Genomic DNA, 21,081 nt, shown 5'->3' on the forward strand with positions numbered 1-21,081 from the left:
ACCGCCAACCTTCTGATTAGCAAGCCCTAGACTCTGTGATTTAACCCACAGCGCGCCCTGGGTCCCCAGACTCAGCTATACAGCTGCAAATAAAACATTTTAAATGTGTTGTAAAGTGCAGTATACAAATGTGACACTAGATGGCGAAAGAGAGCTATGCCAAATTCAATGTGTTTTTCTAAAAATTAAAAAGCATTTTCAGTGTTTTTTGATATGTGTGTAGATTCCATCAATGTTGTAAGTAATATTTTTTTAAAAAAATCACTTGATATTAGTTCCTGGATAAGACTATAGGCCTCCCTAAACAATTTCTGCAGAATTGACGGTTGAAGAGACAAGGCTGAATATTTTATTCCTGCAATGATTGGCATCTGACTGTCTCAAGAGACAATGGAGGGCAGCTGTGGGAGGGAAGTCAAATGCTGTGTTAGCAGCGCTAAAGTGACCTCCCTGAGGAGCAAGCCTGGCCAGTGTGTATGGAGCTCCTGTGCTACCCAGGCGACAGGACCCCACTCTCGGCCTTGTTGACAATGACGTACTTCTGGAAGCTGGCACTAGAAGTGTGCTTCTGGAAGTGCAGCTGCTGTGATGGCCTGCCAGGCCTCGCTGCAGTGGCAGGAGGTGGTGACAGAAGAAGCAGCGGCCTGCCAGGTCTTGCGGGAGGCGGCAGAAAAAGTAGCAGTGGCCTTGGAGGAGGCAGGGGAGGCGGATAGAGAACCAGCGAAGGAAAGGCAGCGGGGTCGGCGGCAAAAATGTTGGCGTGCATGCCTTTGGCTGGGTTCAGGAGTTGCTGGAAGGAGGCGTACAAGGCTCCATCCAACTGTCTTAGGGACGCCACTCGCGATTGTGTAGGGTTTCTTGCTTAGCCTTTTCTTCTCCCTGCAGTGCCATAGACTTTATAAATGGTTCTTGGATTGTTGAAATAAATGCTACGTATATTATTACTGATGTATCAAACTGTGGAACGGCGTTTACTATTTTCCATGCTTGGTTAAACTTTTTTTACAGATAGCCACATGGGGCAGAAAGTCTAACATGGCTGTTAAAGTTTTACTGCTGTGACAGTTGATGCTGATAAAATAAATGGATGAGATGGTGTGATGGATATTTAATACCTCAACAGATCACTTAGTGAATGAAACTCACCCCCAATAATACCAATGGGTTGGAGAGTTATTATTTCTCAGTAAACTGTATTGGAGTTGGTGATAGGGAATTACTTAATCAACCTTGATGCTGCAGTCAGTAAAATGAAAACATTGCAATTATCCTGACCAGTCATTTCTGGTTTTTGATTTGTAAGGCAAAGTACAATGTTAAAAGGCTTATTGGTCGTTGTGTTATTAAGTGTAGTATGGAAACAATATAACTGTTGAAGGCTACTGTATCAATTGCATTGAACACTGTATGCTCTTTTGGCATAAATGCAAATCTGTAGTTTACACTAAACAGGCACGCCTTGTTCCAAAACTCATCAATATCTCAAATTATTTATTTTCTCTAAGGCTGATTCCTTTGCTCATATCAGTTTAAGTGCATTGACTTTACATCTGGTTCACATGAGATTATATCAGAGTAGATACAGCATTTGCTGATAAACTAACAATCAGTGTGAAGAAGACTGAGCAATTTACATAGCTTACTCTGAATAGGGAATCTATTTTTTTTTTAATTTGGTAGCTCAAGGAGGTGAACAAAAATAAGGGAAGCCAAAAAGTGCAAGTAGATTAATAAGTACCGCTCCGGCAGGAAGGTAAATGGTGTTTCTGTGCGCTGCTCTGGTTTCGGTGTTCCGTTGTGCCAGAAGCGACTTAGTCTGGCTGACCACATGACCTGGAAAAACTGTCTGCAGACAAACGCCGGCTCCCTTGGCCAGTAAAGCGAGATGAGTGCCACAACCCCAGAGTTGTCTGCGACTGGACTTAATTGTCAGGGGTCCTTTACCTTTACCTTTTAAAGGAAGTTGGGAAGAGAAACCAGTATCATGTCCAAATGCAGTATGATGGCAGCTTTTCCATGTATTTAAATGTGTAGAAAATGGGGGATCTAGTCTAGTTGTAACATGTCATCTTATGGTGAGCTAGAAGAGGACCTTGTAGACAAACGTCCCTTGCAGATATGATGGACTGATCTGCTGTTTGTGTTCTACCAGCTGGTAAATACTTACATGCCCACATAGACATAACTAGGCACTGATCCTTAGTACTGATTCGACAGAATTCTGGTTTTTCCAGTTTGCATATTTTATTGTATCTGCTTTATTTTGTAAACCACCTTGTTATTTTTGCAATGAAAGGTTGGTATGTAAATGATTCTCAATAAATAATAAAATAGACTAGCAGAAAACACCAAATTGGGAGGGGTGGCTAATACCCCAGAGGACAGGATCATACTTCAAAATGACCTTAACAGATTAGACAACTGGGCCAAGCAAACAAGATGAATTATAACAGGGAGAAATGTAAAGTACTACACTTGGGGGAAAAGGAGAGGCACAAATACAGAATGGGTGATACCTGGACATGTGAAAAGGATCTAGGAGTCTTGGTAGACCACAAACTTGACATGAGTCAACAGTGTGATGCAGCAGCTAAAAAAGCCAATGCAATTCTGGGCTGCATCAATAGGAGTATAGCATCTAGATCAAGGGAAGTAATAGTACCACTGTATTCTGCTCTGGTCAGACCTCACCTGGAGTACTGTGTCCAGTTCTGGGCACCACAGTTCAAGAAGGATACTGACAAGCTGGAATGTGTCCAGAGGAGGGCAACCAAAATGGTCAAAGGCCTGGAAATGATGCCTTATGAGGAACGGCTTAGGGAGCTGGGCATGTTTAGCCTGGATAAGAGATGGTTAAGGGTCGATATGATAGCCATGTTCAAATATATAAAAGGATGCCATATAGAGGAGGGAGAAAGGTTGTTTTCTGCTGCTCCAGAGAAGCGGACACGGAGCAATGGATTCAAACTACAAAAAAGAAGATTCCACCTAAAGATTAGGAAGAACTTCCTGACAGTAAGAGCTGTTTGACAGTGGAATTTGCTGCCAAGGAGTGTGGTGGAGTCTCCTTCTTCGGAGGTCTTTAAGCAGAGGCTTGGCAGGCATATGTCAAGAATGCTTTGATGGTGTTTCCTGCTTGGGAGGGGGTTGGACTGGATGGCCCTTGTGGTCTCTTCCAACTCTATGCTTCTATGATTCTATGAAAAGCACCTGGAGGAGAGAGAACTGGGGAGATCAAAGCTGTAGATAAGGAAAGATTTTTATTCCCCTCGCCCTTGGCTTTTAAAATTTGATACAAACCCCTTTTTATACCCAAATGGTGCAGGTCTATGTTTACATATACAGAATGGCCAGTCCATCTAGGTCAGTCCTTAGCTTCCCCTATGAAAACATTATAATCCTTAATCTACTATTATATGTATCCAACTCCTCCTTCAAGGGCACAGTGGCACACAGAGGAGTATTATCGACATAACTGCCCTGTGTGGTAAATTAAGGCTGAGAGAATGTGAGTGACCCAAAGTCATCCAATATGAGCAGGGATTTAAAGTGGATTTCTTCATCCATACCAATATTTCTCCATCACACCCTGCTGGATCTCCATTGTTCTTGGAATCTCAAGACTGAAAGCAGAGCTAATCTGACTTTTTATTTATAAAGAACACAATTTTATTTAGTGTGCTGTTAATATTAGTTGACTTCCAGCACCTGAGTTGTTTTAAGCTGTTGCTCAGCGAAAGCTTGAACCTTCTGAGGTGCACAATGGCTTTTGCAGAGGGTTGAACAAATCATTTTTCCATTAAATGAAGGAAGAGTTACTTCTGAAAATCTACAGAATAATTCCCCCTTCACTTTTTATTAACTCACAATGCAAATAAAATATTTTATATTGACACATCAATAGATGAAATATAAAGACTATTCAGAAATTGTAAATAACTTCTCACTATATTTGCACAGTGTATTGATAAATGCAGTGAGAAATAACATTATGGGATTCTTGTCCACTTTACAAGAAAAAAAGAGAAAGAAATAACAGTGGACATCATGTCTTGTAGTTACTAAAAGTACCGTATATATCAACAGATCTCTTTTTGCTATTTTGAAATGTGCCAGGGAGAAGGCTGGAATCATTATTGAAGCATATGAATTCTAGGCATGACAGTTATGCCACATTGCTCTCTGGCAATTTTTAATCTGCTCTTTGAAGGAGAGTCATTTCTCAGTGACATCGCATTTGATGTTTAACTATATGTGCAGATTCAGCATCTTCAAAGTGGAAATGGAAGGGGGCAAAAGATACTGATGTAGCCGACTGAAAGTCATATTTAGAAGCTTACAAGCAGTATGTCCTTGTTTTAGACCAATTGCTGTGATTCAAAGAGATAGTGTTTCAAACACAGAGCTCGCACTGCAGGACATGAAGAAATCCTAGCATTTGGCATATGTTCATTAAGATGAGAGGTGAATATTTATTTCACAGTTGTTTGAAATAATCTTATTTTATGCATCTGCAGTAGAAAGGAGTAATGTAAATGTTGCAGTGAAATTGTGTGAGCTCACAGATGTAGAAAGGCAGAAACTCATCATCGGTGGAATTGTAAACAAATGGTCTAATTTTTACCATATCTCCTTTGCATTTAAGAAGGACTAAGATTACAGAAGTATCAATATTTTATCTTGGTAAATATTGTGTTCTGTTTTTCCTCACATACGGTATATTCTAAATATAGCAATCCAAAACAAGGGCAATACTGAGAGGGGGGGCGGATTGGAATGATCAGATGATCAGAAGCTCAGAGGAAGTTTTTTGAGATGACGTTAAAGCAGTTGGGTCTATTTCAGTCAAAGACCTATTTTGCTGGGCAAATGCCCCAGTGAAGTTTACAAGGGAGGGCTACCCACAATGACTTAATAGATATAAACTGTCTACAGTGGTACCTCGGGTTACGAACGCGATCCGTTCCGGGTCGCAGTTTGTAACCCGAAAACGCAATTTTGTGCATGCGCAAAGCGCTATTTTCGCGCTTTGCGCATGCACAAATGCGTGCAGCGCTTCTGCGCACACACACACGGCGAAAATACTTCCGGGTTTGCGCAGTTCGTAACCCGAGTTGTTCGTAACCCGAGGTGTTCGCAACCCGAGGTACGACTGTATTTTAAAACAACAACAACAACAACAACAACAGTGTATGTTGAAAGGCAAAACTGAATTCTCAATCTGTCTACATAAAACGGTTGCTTGAAACAAATGTATTAATTTATCCTTCCTTATGGAAGTTAAACTAACCTTTTTATGTCTCTTACTGGCTCAGAATGAGGCGTAATGTAGCAAAACCACAGATAATTTGACTTCATTACAAACTAATGTAGCAGGTGATTTTTATACATATCCTGGTAATATGTAGGGATTTATTAGCTCGCTCTTCCCACTTCCCACTCAAGAAGCCAATAGTTCAAAATTGTTCCCCTAGACAGAAGATGCTTTTTGCAGCCTGGTGTGTGAGAATAATCAATTCTTAAAAACGTCTCTATAAAAATATCATCAAATTGTATGTAATGCGGGTGGCGCTGTGGGTTAAACCACAGAGCCTAGGGCTTGCTGATCAGAAGGTTGGCGGTTCAAATCCCCATGACGGGGTGAGCTCCCGTTGCTCGGTCCCAGCTCCTGCCCACCTAGCAGTTGGAAAGCATGTCAAAGTGCAAGTAGATAAATAGGTACCGCTCCGGCAGGAAGGTAAACGGCATATCCGTGTGCTGCTCTGGTTCGCCAGAAGTGGCTTAGTCATGTTGGCCACATGACTCGGAAGCTGTATGCCGGCTCCCTCAGCCAGTAAAGCGAGATGAGCGCCGCAACTCCAGAGTAGTACGCGACTGGACCTAATGGCCGGGGTCCCTTTACCTTTAACTGTAAGCACAACTTTCAGTCACTGTGGGGGTTAGTTAGTTTCTGAATATATTTTCCTAGTCGTATATGCAGTGTGTTTTTGCTGTTATTGAGCTTTTTAGGGTAACTAAGATTTTTTAAAATATAGAAATTCAGTAAGCTAGATAAATATGTCAGTGTTGCTATATTTAAAATTGATACTGTACTTCACTAAGGGAGGTGGCTGGCTGATCTGCGATAAAGTCACAGCAGAATGGAGTAGGTAGAAAAATCTCTAACTGTCTCTGACTGAGCTGGCTCAGAGTTTAGATGAGAGATAGGTAGGGCAGACTAAGAGATAATACAGTGTATGTGGAACTGCCTTTGAAGACTTCTTAGAAACTTACCGGTATGTACTACCTGGAGCTGACCAAAGTGAAAACAACCCCACCAGTTCTACGCAACTAAATTGGCTGCCATTTCTTCCCTGAGCACAATTCAAAGTGCTGGTCCTTACCTTTAAAGTTTTGGGATTCAGATATCAAAAAGATCACTTGAGGTTGCTGCCAGAGGCACTTCTCTGAGTTCCCCTGGCTTCTGAAGTGAGGTGGGGGTGGCGGTGACAAGAGGAAGGCCTTTGCAGCTGTGAAGCTCTCTGTATGGAATGCCCCCAGGTGTATTTTCAGTGTGGCTTTAAAGTGAAAAGGTCTGGGGGGTGGCTGCCGCCTTTTATTCCTCTGCTTGGGGTTTATTGTTCTGCTGTGTTAATCCATATGCTTTTATTTTATTTTATTTTTTGACTGTTGTGCACTGCCCTGAGAGTTTAGAAGAGAAGTGAAAAACGTAAGAGGTTCACATGAGAGAGAGAGATGTCAGCAAGGAGGACTGGAACCAGGGCCTGAGGTTGTGTACATGGCCAGCTTAAAATGCACCTAAGTTGTTCTTTTTCTCAATTCAGATTGAAGTTGGCTGGGAAATGCATCAAATTACAGTATTTTGTATATTAAAAAATGACAAGAGAGTTACAAAATAGATATGGATTGTGGCTAACGTGTGTATACCACTTCCCAAACCATCGATGGAAGTGCACTTGATGCAGCGTAAATGGAAGTGTGTACATAGCTTTAGGAAAGCATGGGGCCCATAGCATGAGAAGGTAAAGACCTGGAGAAGAGAAGGAAAACTTGACAAGAGAATGCACAGAGCAAGAGCAAGAGCAGCCAAGCTGAAGAATGCTGAAAATCTTCTAATATTTGGATGCAGGCTTCAAGTACCCAAGTAGTAGTTTGCAAATTGAGTTTAAACAGTTACAACGGTCTATCAACATAATCATTAATTAGCTACGCAAATATTCAGACAAAGATCAGAAATGCAGGGAACACATGGCCCCTCTAGGTTTTTGAGCAAATTACTCAAGGAATATGTAGCAGTTAAGGCTGTAATCATAAATTTAAGTTCAATACAGTAGTACCTCGACTTACGAATGCCTCGACTTCCGAAGTCCGCTAACCCGGAAGTATTTTTGCCCCGCGCTCGTTCTGCGCATGCGCAAAATGGACGCTTCGACTTACGAAGGATTCGACTTCCGAAGAGCGCCGCGGAACGGATCGCCTTCGTAAGTCGAGGTACCACTGTATTATCTTTCTTTTTGTTAAGAATATTGCACCCAGCAGCAGCCAGTAAGGTGGCATGGGTGGGGCATCCTTGCTCTCCTGGCCTCCCAACACAGTGGGTCTCTAGTGTTTACCAAGAGGGAAATGGGAGGGGTAAGGGGGCAGGTGAGGGGTGGGGAACTTAGCCTGATACAGCGCAAAGTGACCGTCATCCCGCCTCTGCCCCTCCCACTGCCACATGCTGCACTGAGCCAAGATCCCTGCATCTCGCCCCTCCCTTCCTGTAGCCACCAAGTGTCTTACGCTCCCTCAATATTTGTTTGAAGGGGGCTCAGCCCCCCCCAAAAAATATTGAGGGGACCTGGAGCAATGTTGCGGAAGGTTGCATCAGCCTGCGTGGTACCTAGAAACTCTGTGGCGACCGGCACAGCCTAACGGAAGGCTGCACTGGCTTGCACATGTCAGTAGATGTGTGACATCGCTCGCCACATGCATGCTGGGTCACCCACATGCCATGCATTGCCCCCTCAAAAAAAATGTTGGGGGCAGCCTGGTGTCACTGCAGTATATACATTAGTTCTGAGCACCAGAGTTGTCTGTTTCTTCTTTGAGTATTGCTGCATTGTACATAAGTAATTCCATATTATACTGCTACTGGCAAAATGTAAAATGGAATTCTGTTATTAAGCCGGTGGCGAGCTGCTAGTGCAAAATGCCATTTTTGGCTGCTCCATATGCACCAGAACAACATATTCTTAAATCAGCAGCAGGCAGTTAAAACACTGAATGGCCTGGAGAAAACTTTCAGTTCCTTTGCTCTTTACGAAAATGCATTTTGTTTTGTATGCACCAAGTAATGGATTTGAAAAAGAATTTAATTACTTTCTTTAATATTATAGCTTTACAATAACTCCAGTCATTGGGGTGGAGTAAAGGTTCCTCATTAAAAAGTAGAACCTCTTTGATCTGTGTTAATTAAAGAGAGGCACATAGTAGATGAAATTGCATTGAATATTTTGGCTTAATAACTACAGCATGTGGAAGCTCCCCACACAATTGAAAACCCTAAAGTGCTTGGGGAGCCTTCAAGAGTAGAAGAAGCTCCTTGCTTCAGACCTTTGCTCTCAATCTCACTGAGGGCTGTTAACACAATAAAGAGGATCGTTTGGAGCACACTCTTGCTCCTAGGGCACCAGATTCAATTAACCCACCATGCTAGTGGAACCTAGCACAATGCTAGCACAATGGGGCTCCCTGCTCTCCTCCCCCAGTTCCTCTCTGGAGGGTCAAGAGAGGGAGCATGAGAGGAGGGATAATTCCACCAGGAAAGCAGAAATGCTTGCAGTGACTGAACGATCGGGAGAGTGTGACGTTGAATTCCTACCCTTGATTTTGGTTATGCGTGAGGAGCATGAGCTCCTGAATGGGGCTTTTGTCGGTGCTGAGCCTATATGCACAAATCCTTTGCTTGATTGTTGTTGAGTTATGGTGCTCAGGTGCACAGACAATGTCTTGTTAGGTAACCAATTGAAGTGAAACCTATATTGCTTATTGCTATAAGATTAGATAGTTGCAAAAAAGGTAAAGGTAAAGGGACCCCTGACCATTAGGTCCAGTCGTGACCGACTCTGGGGTTGCGCACTCATCTCGCATTATTGGCCGAGGGAGCCGGCGTACAGCTTCCAGGTCATGTGGCCAGCATGACAAAGCCACTTCTGGCGAACCAGAGCAGCACGCGGAAACGCCGTTTACCTTCCCGCTGTAGCGGTTCCTATTTATCTACTTGCATTTTGACGTGCTTTCGAACTGCTAGGTTGGCAGGAGCTGGGACTGAGCAATGGGAGCTCACCCCGTCACAGGGATTTGAACCGCTGACCTTCTGATCAGCAAGCCCTAGGCTCTGTGGTTTAACCCACAGCGCCACCTGGGTCCCTTAGATAGTTGTATAAATTGATATTTATGATGGTGTAAGAAAGCACTTCTTTTCAATAGTTTTTTTCCTAATAGGGTCACCTACAAAGATTGGTTAGGAGAACCACTACTGGATAGCAGGTAGTTACACATTGCTATTCCTTTGCAAGCTTTATAGCACCAGCTGTGCTCTCTTAACTGTCAGACATCTCTGTGACATGGACAGCATACAATGCTGGCAACAGCTGCCGGCTGCCTGCAGTTCTTCCCCATCCTCCAGTGTGTTAAGTCTTTTGGTAAACTGGACTGGACTGCAAAAGGAGTTCGGTTTAAATATCAAAAATTATGCCAAGCCTGTGAGTGAAGAAAATGAGGAAGAAATGGTTTGATTTCTGAATGCAGTGAATACTTTGGAATGAAGATACAAAACATGCCTCTGCAGGGAGAGAATTCCACAGCTCAGGGGCTGTCACAGAGAGCATTTCTCCTGGGCTGCCACCACCTGAACATCTAAGAATGATGGAAGAGGATTCCTACTGCCAATCTCAAGACAAGAGAGTTTCTGTAGGGAAGGGGGTGGCCTTTCAAATGCCATTTAGGGCTTTAAACACTAATGTGGACATATTTAATTCAGCTGGAAAATGAATTGGCAGCCAACACAACTGTTTTAAAGCAGGGGTTATGTAAGTTAGAAATGGAGGCTTTCGAACCCCCAAGGCTTGTCTTTTAACCTTCTCATGCTTTGTAAAGGTCTGAATATTTATAATGCTGGAATTGTCAGTGGTATTATTATTTTTAAAATTATATTTAAAGTGAATCTATAATTTTTTTAAAAAATGTTCATTTAAAAAGATAAGTTGTGTGCTGGTTTCCTAATTTTTAATAAAAGGAATACCAGTAATCTAAAGTTCTAATAGAATTTATTCTTTGTGATACGTCAGATGGATTTTGTTTTGTGAACTAATGATATAAAAAGCTGAATATAGTACTTTTTACAGTAAATTTCCTTGAGTGTACTGGATAGCAATACGGCATAATGATTAGAGTGTTGTACTGTGACCTGGGAGACCGGGGCTTGATCCCTACTCAGCCATGGAGCTCATTGGGTGACCCTGGTAAGAGATGTCTTACCACTTCACCATTTCTTAGCCTAACCTATCTCCCAGGGTTGTTGTGAGGATGAACTGGGGAGGAGGAGAATCATGAACACCACCTTGAGCTCCTTGGAAGAAAAGAGTGTTATATAAATGTTACACATGCGTGCGAGCGTGCACACACACACACAGTGATGATTTTTATCCTTTTTTTTGTGAAGACAGTTGGGTGATGATTTGTACAAAATTACTTAAAATGCTGTATATAAATTAGACATTAAAAAGATAGAGACAGAATAAGCAGCTCAGGTATAATATATGGTTTTGCAGCTATGCCTTGAGGACAGTCCATCCATTTCAAATCATATGTCCTTTTGAAAGATGAACACTGAGGATCAAGTAAAACAGCAGGAAATTGCATAATTTATAGTGCTGGTTTTCTCAAAAACAAACAAACTGTTTTTAATAAATTAAATCTCCCTCTTTTCTCCCTCTCCACTTCCCCCCCCCCCTCCCTACAGATTGGAGCACTGAAGGATTACTACCACTTCTACCATAGTAAAACGATTAAAAGGTCAGTTCTCTCAAGTAGAGGTACGCACAGCTTCATTTCAATGGAACCAAAGGTAAGATAACCCAGCTAGCCAATCATATAAGATGCAAGCACTTACATTTTTAATTTGAAACTTTACACTAGGAGACATTTACCTGGATGGCATCTAAGATTTCAAGAGCTGACATATTATCTGTTCACTGAGCCTCTGCTTCACATTAGGATATAATGAAGACAGTATTGTATTATTCACGGACCTGCTGTCCTAAGATGTGCAACCTAGTTTATAAGGGACTGGTATATGGATCTGGTGATCTGTAGATCAACCTTCAATAATTTAAACAGCCCCAAATTAGTATCCTAGCTTCTTGGTATTTTCTTTGCAAGTAGTAGAATGAAGAAATATACCTTGTGACAGTAGATGGTACTGCTATTGCAATCCCAAGAAACCGCATGTTGCACAGCAGTTGTTCTGGCTGGGTTACAACCTTTGGCCCAGTGTAGCAGACGTAGGTGCATTGCACCTGTGTTCACTCAGAGGCTGCAGCCCTGAAACCATTTCCTTACTTTGGAGTAGTCCAGCTGTTTAGTGAAGCTATTTGAAATGTAAAGGACTTGAGGGGTATTGCATACCAGACACAAGTAATTTGTGGATAAGCTTGCTAGATGTCTGCTGGTTCCCCTCCCCCCCCCAAAAAAGAGAGCCTTCTTTAACTGCTTCACAACAGGCAGAAATTCAACACACCAAATTTTCCAAGAGTGCAGAAGATGGAAAAGTTGTGCCTCTTTAATTTCTTATTGTTGTGCAACTTTGCAATGTATGGAGCTTCCATGGGGAAAAGAAAGATGGTACTTATTTGACAAGTTTTTGTTTAATGTATCGGGAACAATTTCAATGGTTACACTTCTGTTTTTTAATAGTGTATTCTGACTTCTGTTGAATTTGTAGATAATTTTTTCCTTTGTAACATACTTCTCATGATACTTTTCCATTATTATAGCTATGCCAAACTTTTGCCCTCACTTTTTCTTTTGTCCCTCAAACCTCTTCTAAGCATGCCATTTCCCAAAGTTGTTCATGGCTGCTAACATCCACTGTGTTTCCCCTCTCAGCCACTTCTTTACTGCCATTTCTATCACTGCCAATTAAGGAACTTGTACATTTCAGTATGTGTCTTGATTCTGAGACCTGATATGCCAGTCGCTTGATGTCTCTCAGTACAACATGAACCGATAGCTAGCACAACACAAGGGTTATGCGCCTGGACAAAATCCCTTAAAGCAATTGGGGTGGGGCTGATTGCTGGGCTTTGGGAAGTAGGCAGGAGAACTCTGACAGGGTCCCAAAGTCCTCCCACCTGCTTCCCAGAGCCCAGAAAGCAGCCGCCCACTGCTTTGGAAAGGTAAGTTACCTCATGCACTTCAAATGTTAGGGTCTGGGTGCCAGATAGCTTGCAGTAGTAATGTGGCACCTTCTTTGTCACAAGTACAAATCCTAGGGTATATGCATGTTAGTTGTCCAAGGAAGTGGAGGAAACCCACACCAAGAACTGTTATTAGACAGTCTCATTTCTTTGGCAAGAATTAAACAATTGTTCGTCATTTGTTGCATGTGATCCAGTTTATTTGCATTTCACAGAATATCTTAATGTTTAACCACATGGCTAATTTGGTAGCTATTTAAAATTTTAAAAGATGATGCTATTAAGGTGCTACACCAAATATGCCAGCAAGTTTGGAAAACTCAGCAATGTCCAGAGGATTGGAGAAGATCAGTCTACATCCCAATTCCAAAGAAGAGCAGTGCCAAAGAATGCTCCAACTACCGCACAATTGCACTCATTTCACACGCTAGCAAGGTTATGCTTAAAATTCTACAAGGCAGGCTTAGGCAGTATGTGGACCGAGAACTCCCAGAAGTGCAAGCTGGATTTCGAAGGGGCAGAGGAACCAGAGACCAAATAGCAAACATGGGCAGGATTATGGAGAAAGCTAGAGAGTTCCAGAAAAACGTCTACTTCTGCTTCGTTGACTATGCAAAAAGCCTTTGACTGTGTCGACCACAGAAACTATGGCAAGTTCTTAAAGAAATGGGAGTACCTGATCACCTCATCTGTCTCCTGAGAAATCTCTATGTGGGACAAGAAGCTACAGTTAGAACTGGATATGGAACAACTGATTGGTTCAAAATTGGGAAAGGAGTACGGCAAGGTTGTATATTGTCTCCCTGCTTATTTAACTTATATGCAGAATTCATCATGCGAAAGGCTGGACTAGATGAATCCCAAACCGGAATTAAGATTGCCGGAAGAAATATCAACAACCTCAGATATGCAGATGACACAACCTTGATGGCAGAAAGTGAGGAGGAATTAAAGAACCTTTTAATGAGGGTGAAAGAGGAGAGCGCAAAATATGGTCTGAAGCTCAACATAAAAAGAAACCAAGATCATGGCCACTGATCCCATCACCTCCTGGCAAATAGAAGGGGAAGAAATGGAGGCAGTGAGAGATTTTACTTTCTTGGGCTCCTTGATCACTGCAGATGGTGACAGCAGTCACGAAATTAAAATACCTGCTTCTTGGGAGAAAAGCAATGACAAACCTAGACAGCATCTTAAAAAGCAGAGACATCACCTTGCCGACAAAGGTCCGCATAGTTAAAGCTATGGTTTTCCCAGTAGTGATGTATGGAAGTGAGAGCTGGACCATAAAGAAGGATGATCGCCGAAGAATTGATGCTTTTGAATTATGGTGCTGGAGGAGACTCTTGAGAGTCCCATGGACTGCAAGAAGATCAAACCTATCCATTCTGAAGGAAATCGGCCCTGAGTGGTCACTGGAAGGACAGATCATGAAGCTGAGGCTCCAATACTTTGGCCACCTCATGAGAAGAGAAGACTCCCTAGAAAAGACCCTGATGTTGGGAAAGATTGAGGGCACAAGGAGAAGGGGATGACAGAGGACGAGATGGTTGGACAGTGTTCTTGAAGCTACGAACATGAGTTTGACCAAACTGTGGGAGGCAGTGCAAGACAGGAGTGCCTGGCGTGCTCTGGTCCATGGGGTCACGAAGAGTCGGACACGACTAAACAACAACAACAACAACCATTTGGTAGCAATGTATGGAAAATTAGCACATTTTAAACTCTTATTTCCATTTTTAAAAATGTTTATCTTTCTATTAATTGATGTGTTTTCATTCTGTTCATTAAACAAGCTAGAATTTCATATTAGAATTGCCATTTGAAAGATTTGGTTTTACTAACAACATAGGATTACTGATGGAAATGAATGTAAATGTTCACTGGCAAACTGAGATCTTACCTTGCTATAAAAGCCATGTTTTATGGGTATGTCCTTAGCAAAAGGAAGAACAAGGAAACAGTGGGGTCGCTTAGAGGAGAAGATGGTGAAATGGGAACAGGGGACAGAAAAAAGGGCAGAACTCCTCAATGCCTTATTTGCCTCAGTCTTCTCCAAAAAAGAAAACAATGCCCAACCTGTTTCAGAAGGGGAAACACAGCCCAGAACAAGTAAGGAGGTAGTACAAGAATACTTGGCCAGTTTAGATGTATTCAAGTCTCCAGGGCCAGATGAACTACATCCAAGAGTATTAAAAGAACTGGCAGAGGTGATTTCAGAGCCACTGACAGTAATCTTTGAGAATTCCTGGAGAACAGGCGAAGTCCCAGCAGACTGGAGGAGGGCAAATGTTGTCCCTATTTTTAAAAAGGGGAAAAGAGAGGACCCAAACAATTACCACCCAGTCAGCCTGACATCAATACCAGGAAAGATTCTAGAGCAGATCATTAAGCAAATGGTCTGTGAGCACCTAGAAAGGAACGCTGTGATCACTAAATGGGTTTCTGGAAAATGGGTTTCTGAAAAATAAGTCATGTCAGACTAATCTGATCTCATTTGCTGGGTTTCCCCAGCCACTCTGGGCGGCTTCCAACAGAAAATATTAAAATACACTAATTTCTTAAAGATTAAAAGCTTCCCTAAACAGGGCTGCCTTCAGATGTCCTCTAAAAGCCTGGTAGTTATTTTTCTTTTTGACAAGTGGTGGGAGGGTGTTCCACAGGGCGGGTGCCACTACCGAGAAGGCCCTCTGTCTGGTTCCCTGTAACTTGGCTTCTCGCAGCGAGGGAACCGCCAGAAGGCCCTCGGCACTGGACCTCAGTGTCCGAGCAGAGCGATGGAGGTGGAGACGCTCCTTCAGGATGAAGGGAACGCTGTGGATGTAGCCTATCTTGATTTAAGCAAGGCCTTTGACAAGGTGCCCCATGATATTCTTGTAAAGAAGCTGGTAAAATGCGGGCTAGACAATGCTACCATTCAGTGGATTTGTAATTGGCTGACTGACCGAACCCAAAGGGTGCTCATCAATGGCTTCTCTTCATCCTGGAGAGAAGTGACTAGTGGGGTGCCACAGGGTTCTGTCTTGGGCCCAGTCTTATTCAACATCTTTATAAACGACTTGGATGATGGGCTTGAAGGCATCCTGATCAAGTTTGCAGATGACACCAAATTGGGAAGGGTGGCTAATACCCCAGAGGACAGGATCACACTTCAAAATGACCTTAACAGATTAGACAACTGGGCCAAGGAAACAAGATGAATTTTAACAAGGAGAAATGTAAAGTACTACACTTGGGCAAAAAAAAAAAAAAGGAAAGCACAAATACAAGATGGGTGGCACCTGGCTTGAGAGGATACATGTGAAAAGGATCTAGGAGTCTTGGTAGACCACAAACTTGACATGAGTCAATAGTGTGATGCAGCAGCTAAAAAAGCCAATGCAATTCTGGGCTGCATCAATAGGAGTATAGCATCTAGATCAGGCATGTCAAACCTGCGGCCCTCCAGATGTTTTGGACTACAATTCCCATCTTCCCCAACCACTGGTCCTGCTAGCTAGGGATCATGGGAGATGTAGGCCAAAACATCTGGAGGGCCGCAGGTTTGACATGCCTGATCTAGGTCAAGGGAAGTAATAGTACCACTGTATTCTGCTCTGGTCAGACCTCACCTGGAGTACTGTGTCCGGTTCTGGACACCACAGTTCAAGAGGGATATTGAAAAGCTGGAACGTGTCCAGAAGAGGGCAACCAAAATGGTCAAAGGCCTGGAAACGATCCCTTATGAGGAACGGCTTAGGAGCTGGGTATGTTTAGCCTGGAGAAGAGAAGGCTAAGGGGTGATATGAGAGCCATGTTCAAATATATAAAAGGATGTCATATAGCGGAGGGAGAAAGGTTGTTTTCTGCTGCTCCAGAGAAGCAGACACGGAGCAATGGATTCAAGCTACAAGAAAGAAGATTCCACCTAAACATTAGGAAGAACTTCCTGACAGTAAGAGCTGTTCGACAGTGGAATTTGCTGCCAAGGAGTGTGGTGGAGTCTCCTTCTTTGGAGGTCTTAAGCAGAGGCTTGACAGCCATCTGATGGTGTTTCCTGCTTGGCAGGGGGTTGGACTGGATGGCAGTTGTGGTCTCTTCCAACTCTACGATTCTATGACTTCTTGCATTTATAGCTCGCCTTCTTCATAATTATCCTGAGCAGATGGCTCAAAAGGTTCAGCCTTCATATTCTTAATTGTGCATGCATTTGTTTAAATGGCATATCAGAAAATTTCCTCTCCCTCGCTCTTTCCTAAGCCTTTTGTGAGGTTCCATTAGTCTGACAATCTCATTATAGATTGCTGAACAAGAAAGATTCATCTACAACTTTACAATGATTCACTTCCTAATTAGTGTGACAAATAGATTAGGATGTGAAATGTAGTCAATAAGATTGCACTCATTCCTTTCCTTTTACTTAAACTGCTCATTAGACTGGCTGTAAGGATGGACTATTGCTTGAGATTGCTTAGATTCACTGTGCTGAAGCAGGTTGTGGAAAAAAGTGGTAATATCCACTGTCCACTTTATCCTGTTATCAGAAACCCAAGCTCCAGAAAACAGGCAGGTGTCATGTTCCAACAAGTTGCAGTGTTGATAGCACTTGTCTTGAAGGCAGATTAAGGACTTTGGATTTTTACGTTGAAGGAAAGCTGGTTATTGTTCTATTAACTTGCAACAGATGTAACACAACCTGATGAAACCTAAGCATTTAATGGCATTGATCTTGCAGGAGACATAGGGGAGTGTGTGTATGAGTTTTAGTGTGATGCATTTGGTTCCACTATGCCTCATTAACTAGAGTCCTTAGCTAAGTCCTTAACTAGAAGTATTCCATGCAGCCCACATAATGTTTAAAAGACTCAGCCCATACATGCTGCAAACCAGAAAAACTGCTGCTTGAGTCATGCGTAAAGGTAAAGGGACCCCTGACCATTAGGTCCAATCGTGACCGACTCTGAGGTTGCGCGCTCATCTCGCATTATTGGCCGAGGGAGCCGGCGTACAACTTCCAGGTCATGTGGCCAGCATGACAAAGCCGCTTCTGGCAAACCAGAGCAGCACATGGAAACGCCGTTTACCTTCCCGCTATAGCGGTTCCTATTTATCTACTTGCATTTTGATGTGCTTTCGAACTGCTACGTTGGCAGGAGCTGGGACCAAGCAACGGGAGCTCACCCCGTCACAGGGATTCGAACCGCCCTGCCGTATTGTCCAGCAGTATTAAACTCCTATAACAGGTTGCAGGGCTTTTTTTCAGCCTGAACTTGCTGGAACTCAGTTTTGGCACCTCTCAGGTGGGAACCATTGCCATTTTAGGAGAACAAGGGAGGCACTCATGGGCCAGGTTGGGAGTTGGTCTGAAGCAGATCAGAGGTGGGGTTAAAGATGGTTTGGATTCCCAATCAAAAACCATTCCAGTGTTGTAGAGAGCAGACTTTCAGATAGTGACCTTAGAGTTCTCATAGGTTTGTATGGAAGAAAACATATCAACTCCAGATATGCAAGCTAATTGCCAAATAGCACATTAAACCTATGTTAAGGTCGCCACAATGGAAAGTCTTGCCGCCATATATTTTTTACAATGAAATTTGTTGTTGCTGCTGCTGCTGGTATTCATTTCATTTCTTTATATTTTAAAGAAAAAAAATCTTAAAGCAGTTTATGCATTAAAACATGGAAGATATTTCAGGTGACATTTTGCTTTCCATATATTTATTTTCCTACTTAATTTATATAGCTGCTCCATAGCAGAAGCACTCTAGGAAGCCAGTGTGGTGTAATGGTTAGGACCTGGGAGGTGAGGGTTCAAATCTCCACTCAGTCAAGAAGCTCACTGGGAGACCTTTGGCCAGTCACAGCCTTGAAACACCTCACTGGGTTGTTGTAGGGATTAACCATGGACTTCTTGGAGAAAAACAAATGATATAAATGTAATAAATAAAATATAATAAATAAATTATTCTGCTTACTTGTTTAAGAAAGCTTGAGGGGTCAGCCAGATGGAGATGTCAGTTGCCAACCTGGCTTCCAGAGATCTCCACCTGGCCGTCATTGGACCTGCACTAGTCGCAGAATGCAACTGATGCCTGGGGAATTTCTAACACTGGGAATATATAGCTCTGGCCAGGGGAGCAAAAGGCATATGATTGGATGGGCTCCTGCAGGCATCCCCAAACTGCGGCCCTCCAGATGTTTTGGCTTACAACTCCCATGATCCCTAGCTAGCAGGACCAGTTGTCAGGGATGATGGGAATTGTAGTCCAGAACATCTGGAGGGCCGAAGTTTGGGGATGCCTGGTCTCCTGCTTCAGCCTGTTTTAATGATTTGCTGTCGTGTGTCTGGGCATACAGCGTAAACTCAAACTTTCTGACGATGCTCAACAATACATAGTACTGGCACATTCCCCTGCCAAAATCTTGTGATACAGTAAATGGAAGGTGGAGAAAGCAAGCCCAAACCATGGCTAAAGGGGAATTATGAAAAGCAGGAGGCTGACGCAGCAGTGGCAAGGAAAAAGGAGGCCCTTGTTGCTGCTCTCGGTCAAAGGGTGGCACTGTCCCCCTTCGGCCACCCTGCAATGTGCACTCTCTGCCTGGGCGCACTGCTATGCCGCTGTCTCACTGCTCCAAGAGCGGCTGGGCAAGTGCAAGCACAGTTTCCCTTTCATCTCGACTTGCTCTTTCCAGAGCGGGATGAGGGAGGGAGGGAGGGAGGGAGGGAGGGAGGGAGGGAGGGAGAGAGAAGGGGAGAGGGGGGCAGCAGCCTCTGCTGCTAGTGCCACTGCCCTCCATTCTGTGGCTGAGGCCTAGGAGGAGGAGGAGAAAGAGGAGGGCGGGATGCTGGGTGGGTGTGAAGAGCAGACATGGGGCAAGCTCAGGCATGGCTGAAGAAGCTGGAGGGGTACACAAAATGGGGCTTCACCCTAGCTAGGGGAGACACCATTTTGTGGTTCACCCCAAGTGTTAATATGTCTTGGGCTGGTCCTGGTTCTTACACACACAAAATACAGAGCTTTATAAACGTGCTGGTTCATTTGCTGCATGCTGCCCAACAAGGCAGTTATACCTTTCCCCGGCCTATACCAACTCTTGCTGCTTTGCTTATGACAAGGTGAACTATGCTGAGTGCTTGCAAATTTACTATCACCAGGTGACACTCCTTCCTGTGGAATACCCTGAGGTATGTCAGCACTTTATGAATTGACAGTTCTTAGTTCACCTGTCTGGCAACAGAGCTTTTGAACAAATTCCTGTTGGCCAAACCATTGATTTAAGACTAAACAAAGACACACAGATATCAAGTTCAGCTGAAGTACAGCAAAATCCAGTCTGAAATTGGATGCTGTGAAGAGATTCTACATCACAGGACAACTCAGGAGTGGTTTCCATAGTCAAATTGAGAAAAATAGGGCAGAAGAATTTATCAGATCTTCATCATGTAGAGTTGCACAAAACAAGAGCTTAAAATAGGAGATTAAGATGAGAATAAAGCATTGTTAGTGGTGAAACTACTACACCTTATCTCCACAGTGATAGCAGCTGCTTGGAAAAATAGCCTCTGATAACTAAACAGAATTCCAATACACTGCTGCTTATTTGACAGCCCAGCCACAAAATCTGATGTTGCCTGAGGCAAATGAGGTACTGGAGTGAGGCTGGTTTAGGTGAAGTGAGTCACTTGGTGGCACTGTGGGTACTTCCAGACAGGACTTTACTAAGGAATCCGTGCTGCTCATCCATGCATGTTTTCCCACAGTGTTCATACAATGTTGTTGTTGTCAAAATGCCACTGCCCCTCAATGTAGGGGGCAAGTCAGCGCCCCTGGCAGAATCACCTCCAATGGCCTGCAGGCCCTTACCAATGCTCTTCTTCTTCATGAAATCTACAAGATTATTAGCAATAACTTCAGCTGGTTTTTTCTCTTTTTGAGCCTTTCTCCAGAGTGAAGTGGCGGAGATACTTGGCACACTGCGCACAGAATACTGCTGTTCTGTGATAATGAATTGCCTGCTTTCAGCCACAGTCAATTTCACCCTTCTGACAAAGTCAATCCAATTCCTGATCCAGGGATTTCATCATTTTTTCTTGAGCCCTCTTGACTTTATTCTGATCAACTACAAGTCTCTTCTTCAGTGATCAAGTCAGCATCCATAAAGGTGGCAGTGGTGATGGCAGCTGGGACAAGCAGGCCAACACCCTATCAGATGCTCTGCATAGCAACTTCATGTACTTCTACTGTATCGTACTCTATTTTTATTAGAAGTGGAAGGTGCACTTGGTTTTCCTAAGGTCAGTTCATAACTTCCATCTTGGTCATCAGCTGTTTGGGGGATTTTTTCATCAGCAGAGAAAATAATTGCATTTGATGCAGCCTGCTCCCTTCTCTGCTTCTCCTCTTGATACTTCCATGTTTTGGCTTATTTGTTATGCTCAGGCATATACAATATAACTAAAAGTAGAAAGGTAAAGGTAAAGGGACCCCTGACCATTAAGTCCAGTCGCGGACGACTCTGGGGTTGCGGCACTCATCTCGCTTTACTGGCTGATGGAGCTGGCATTTGTCCACAGACAGACAATAATTTTTAATGATTTTTCTGCAATTTTACACACATTTTCCACATTTTTTAAATAAGT

At 43.2% G+C, this 21,081-nt stretch overlaps 1 protein-coding gene across 4 annotated transcripts in view; it reads left to right on the forward strand.

Annotated features, from left to right (window-relative positions):
• Positions 1-21,081, forward strand: part of PCSK5 (proprotein convertase subtilisin/kexin type 5) — a 225,280-nt gene that overhangs the window by 13,100 nt on the left and 191,099 nt on the right. For all 4 annotated transcript variants that reach the window (XM_060280059.1, XM_035099988.2, XM_060280061.1 and 1 more), the window contains exon 2: positions 11,006-11,110. In XM_060280059.1, the coding sequence (XP_060136042.1) occupies positions 11,006-11,110 (105 nt within the window). The remainder of the gene's footprint in view (positions 1-11,005; positions 11,111-21,081) is intronic.

Source organism: Zootoca vivipara, chromosome 11 (assembly GCF_963506605.1).
Source record: "Zootoca vivipara chromosome 11, rZooViv1.1, whole genome shotgun sequence".
Lineage (NCBI taxonomy): Eukaryota > Metazoa > Chordata > Lepidosauria > Squamata > Lacertidae > Zootoca > Zootoca vivipara.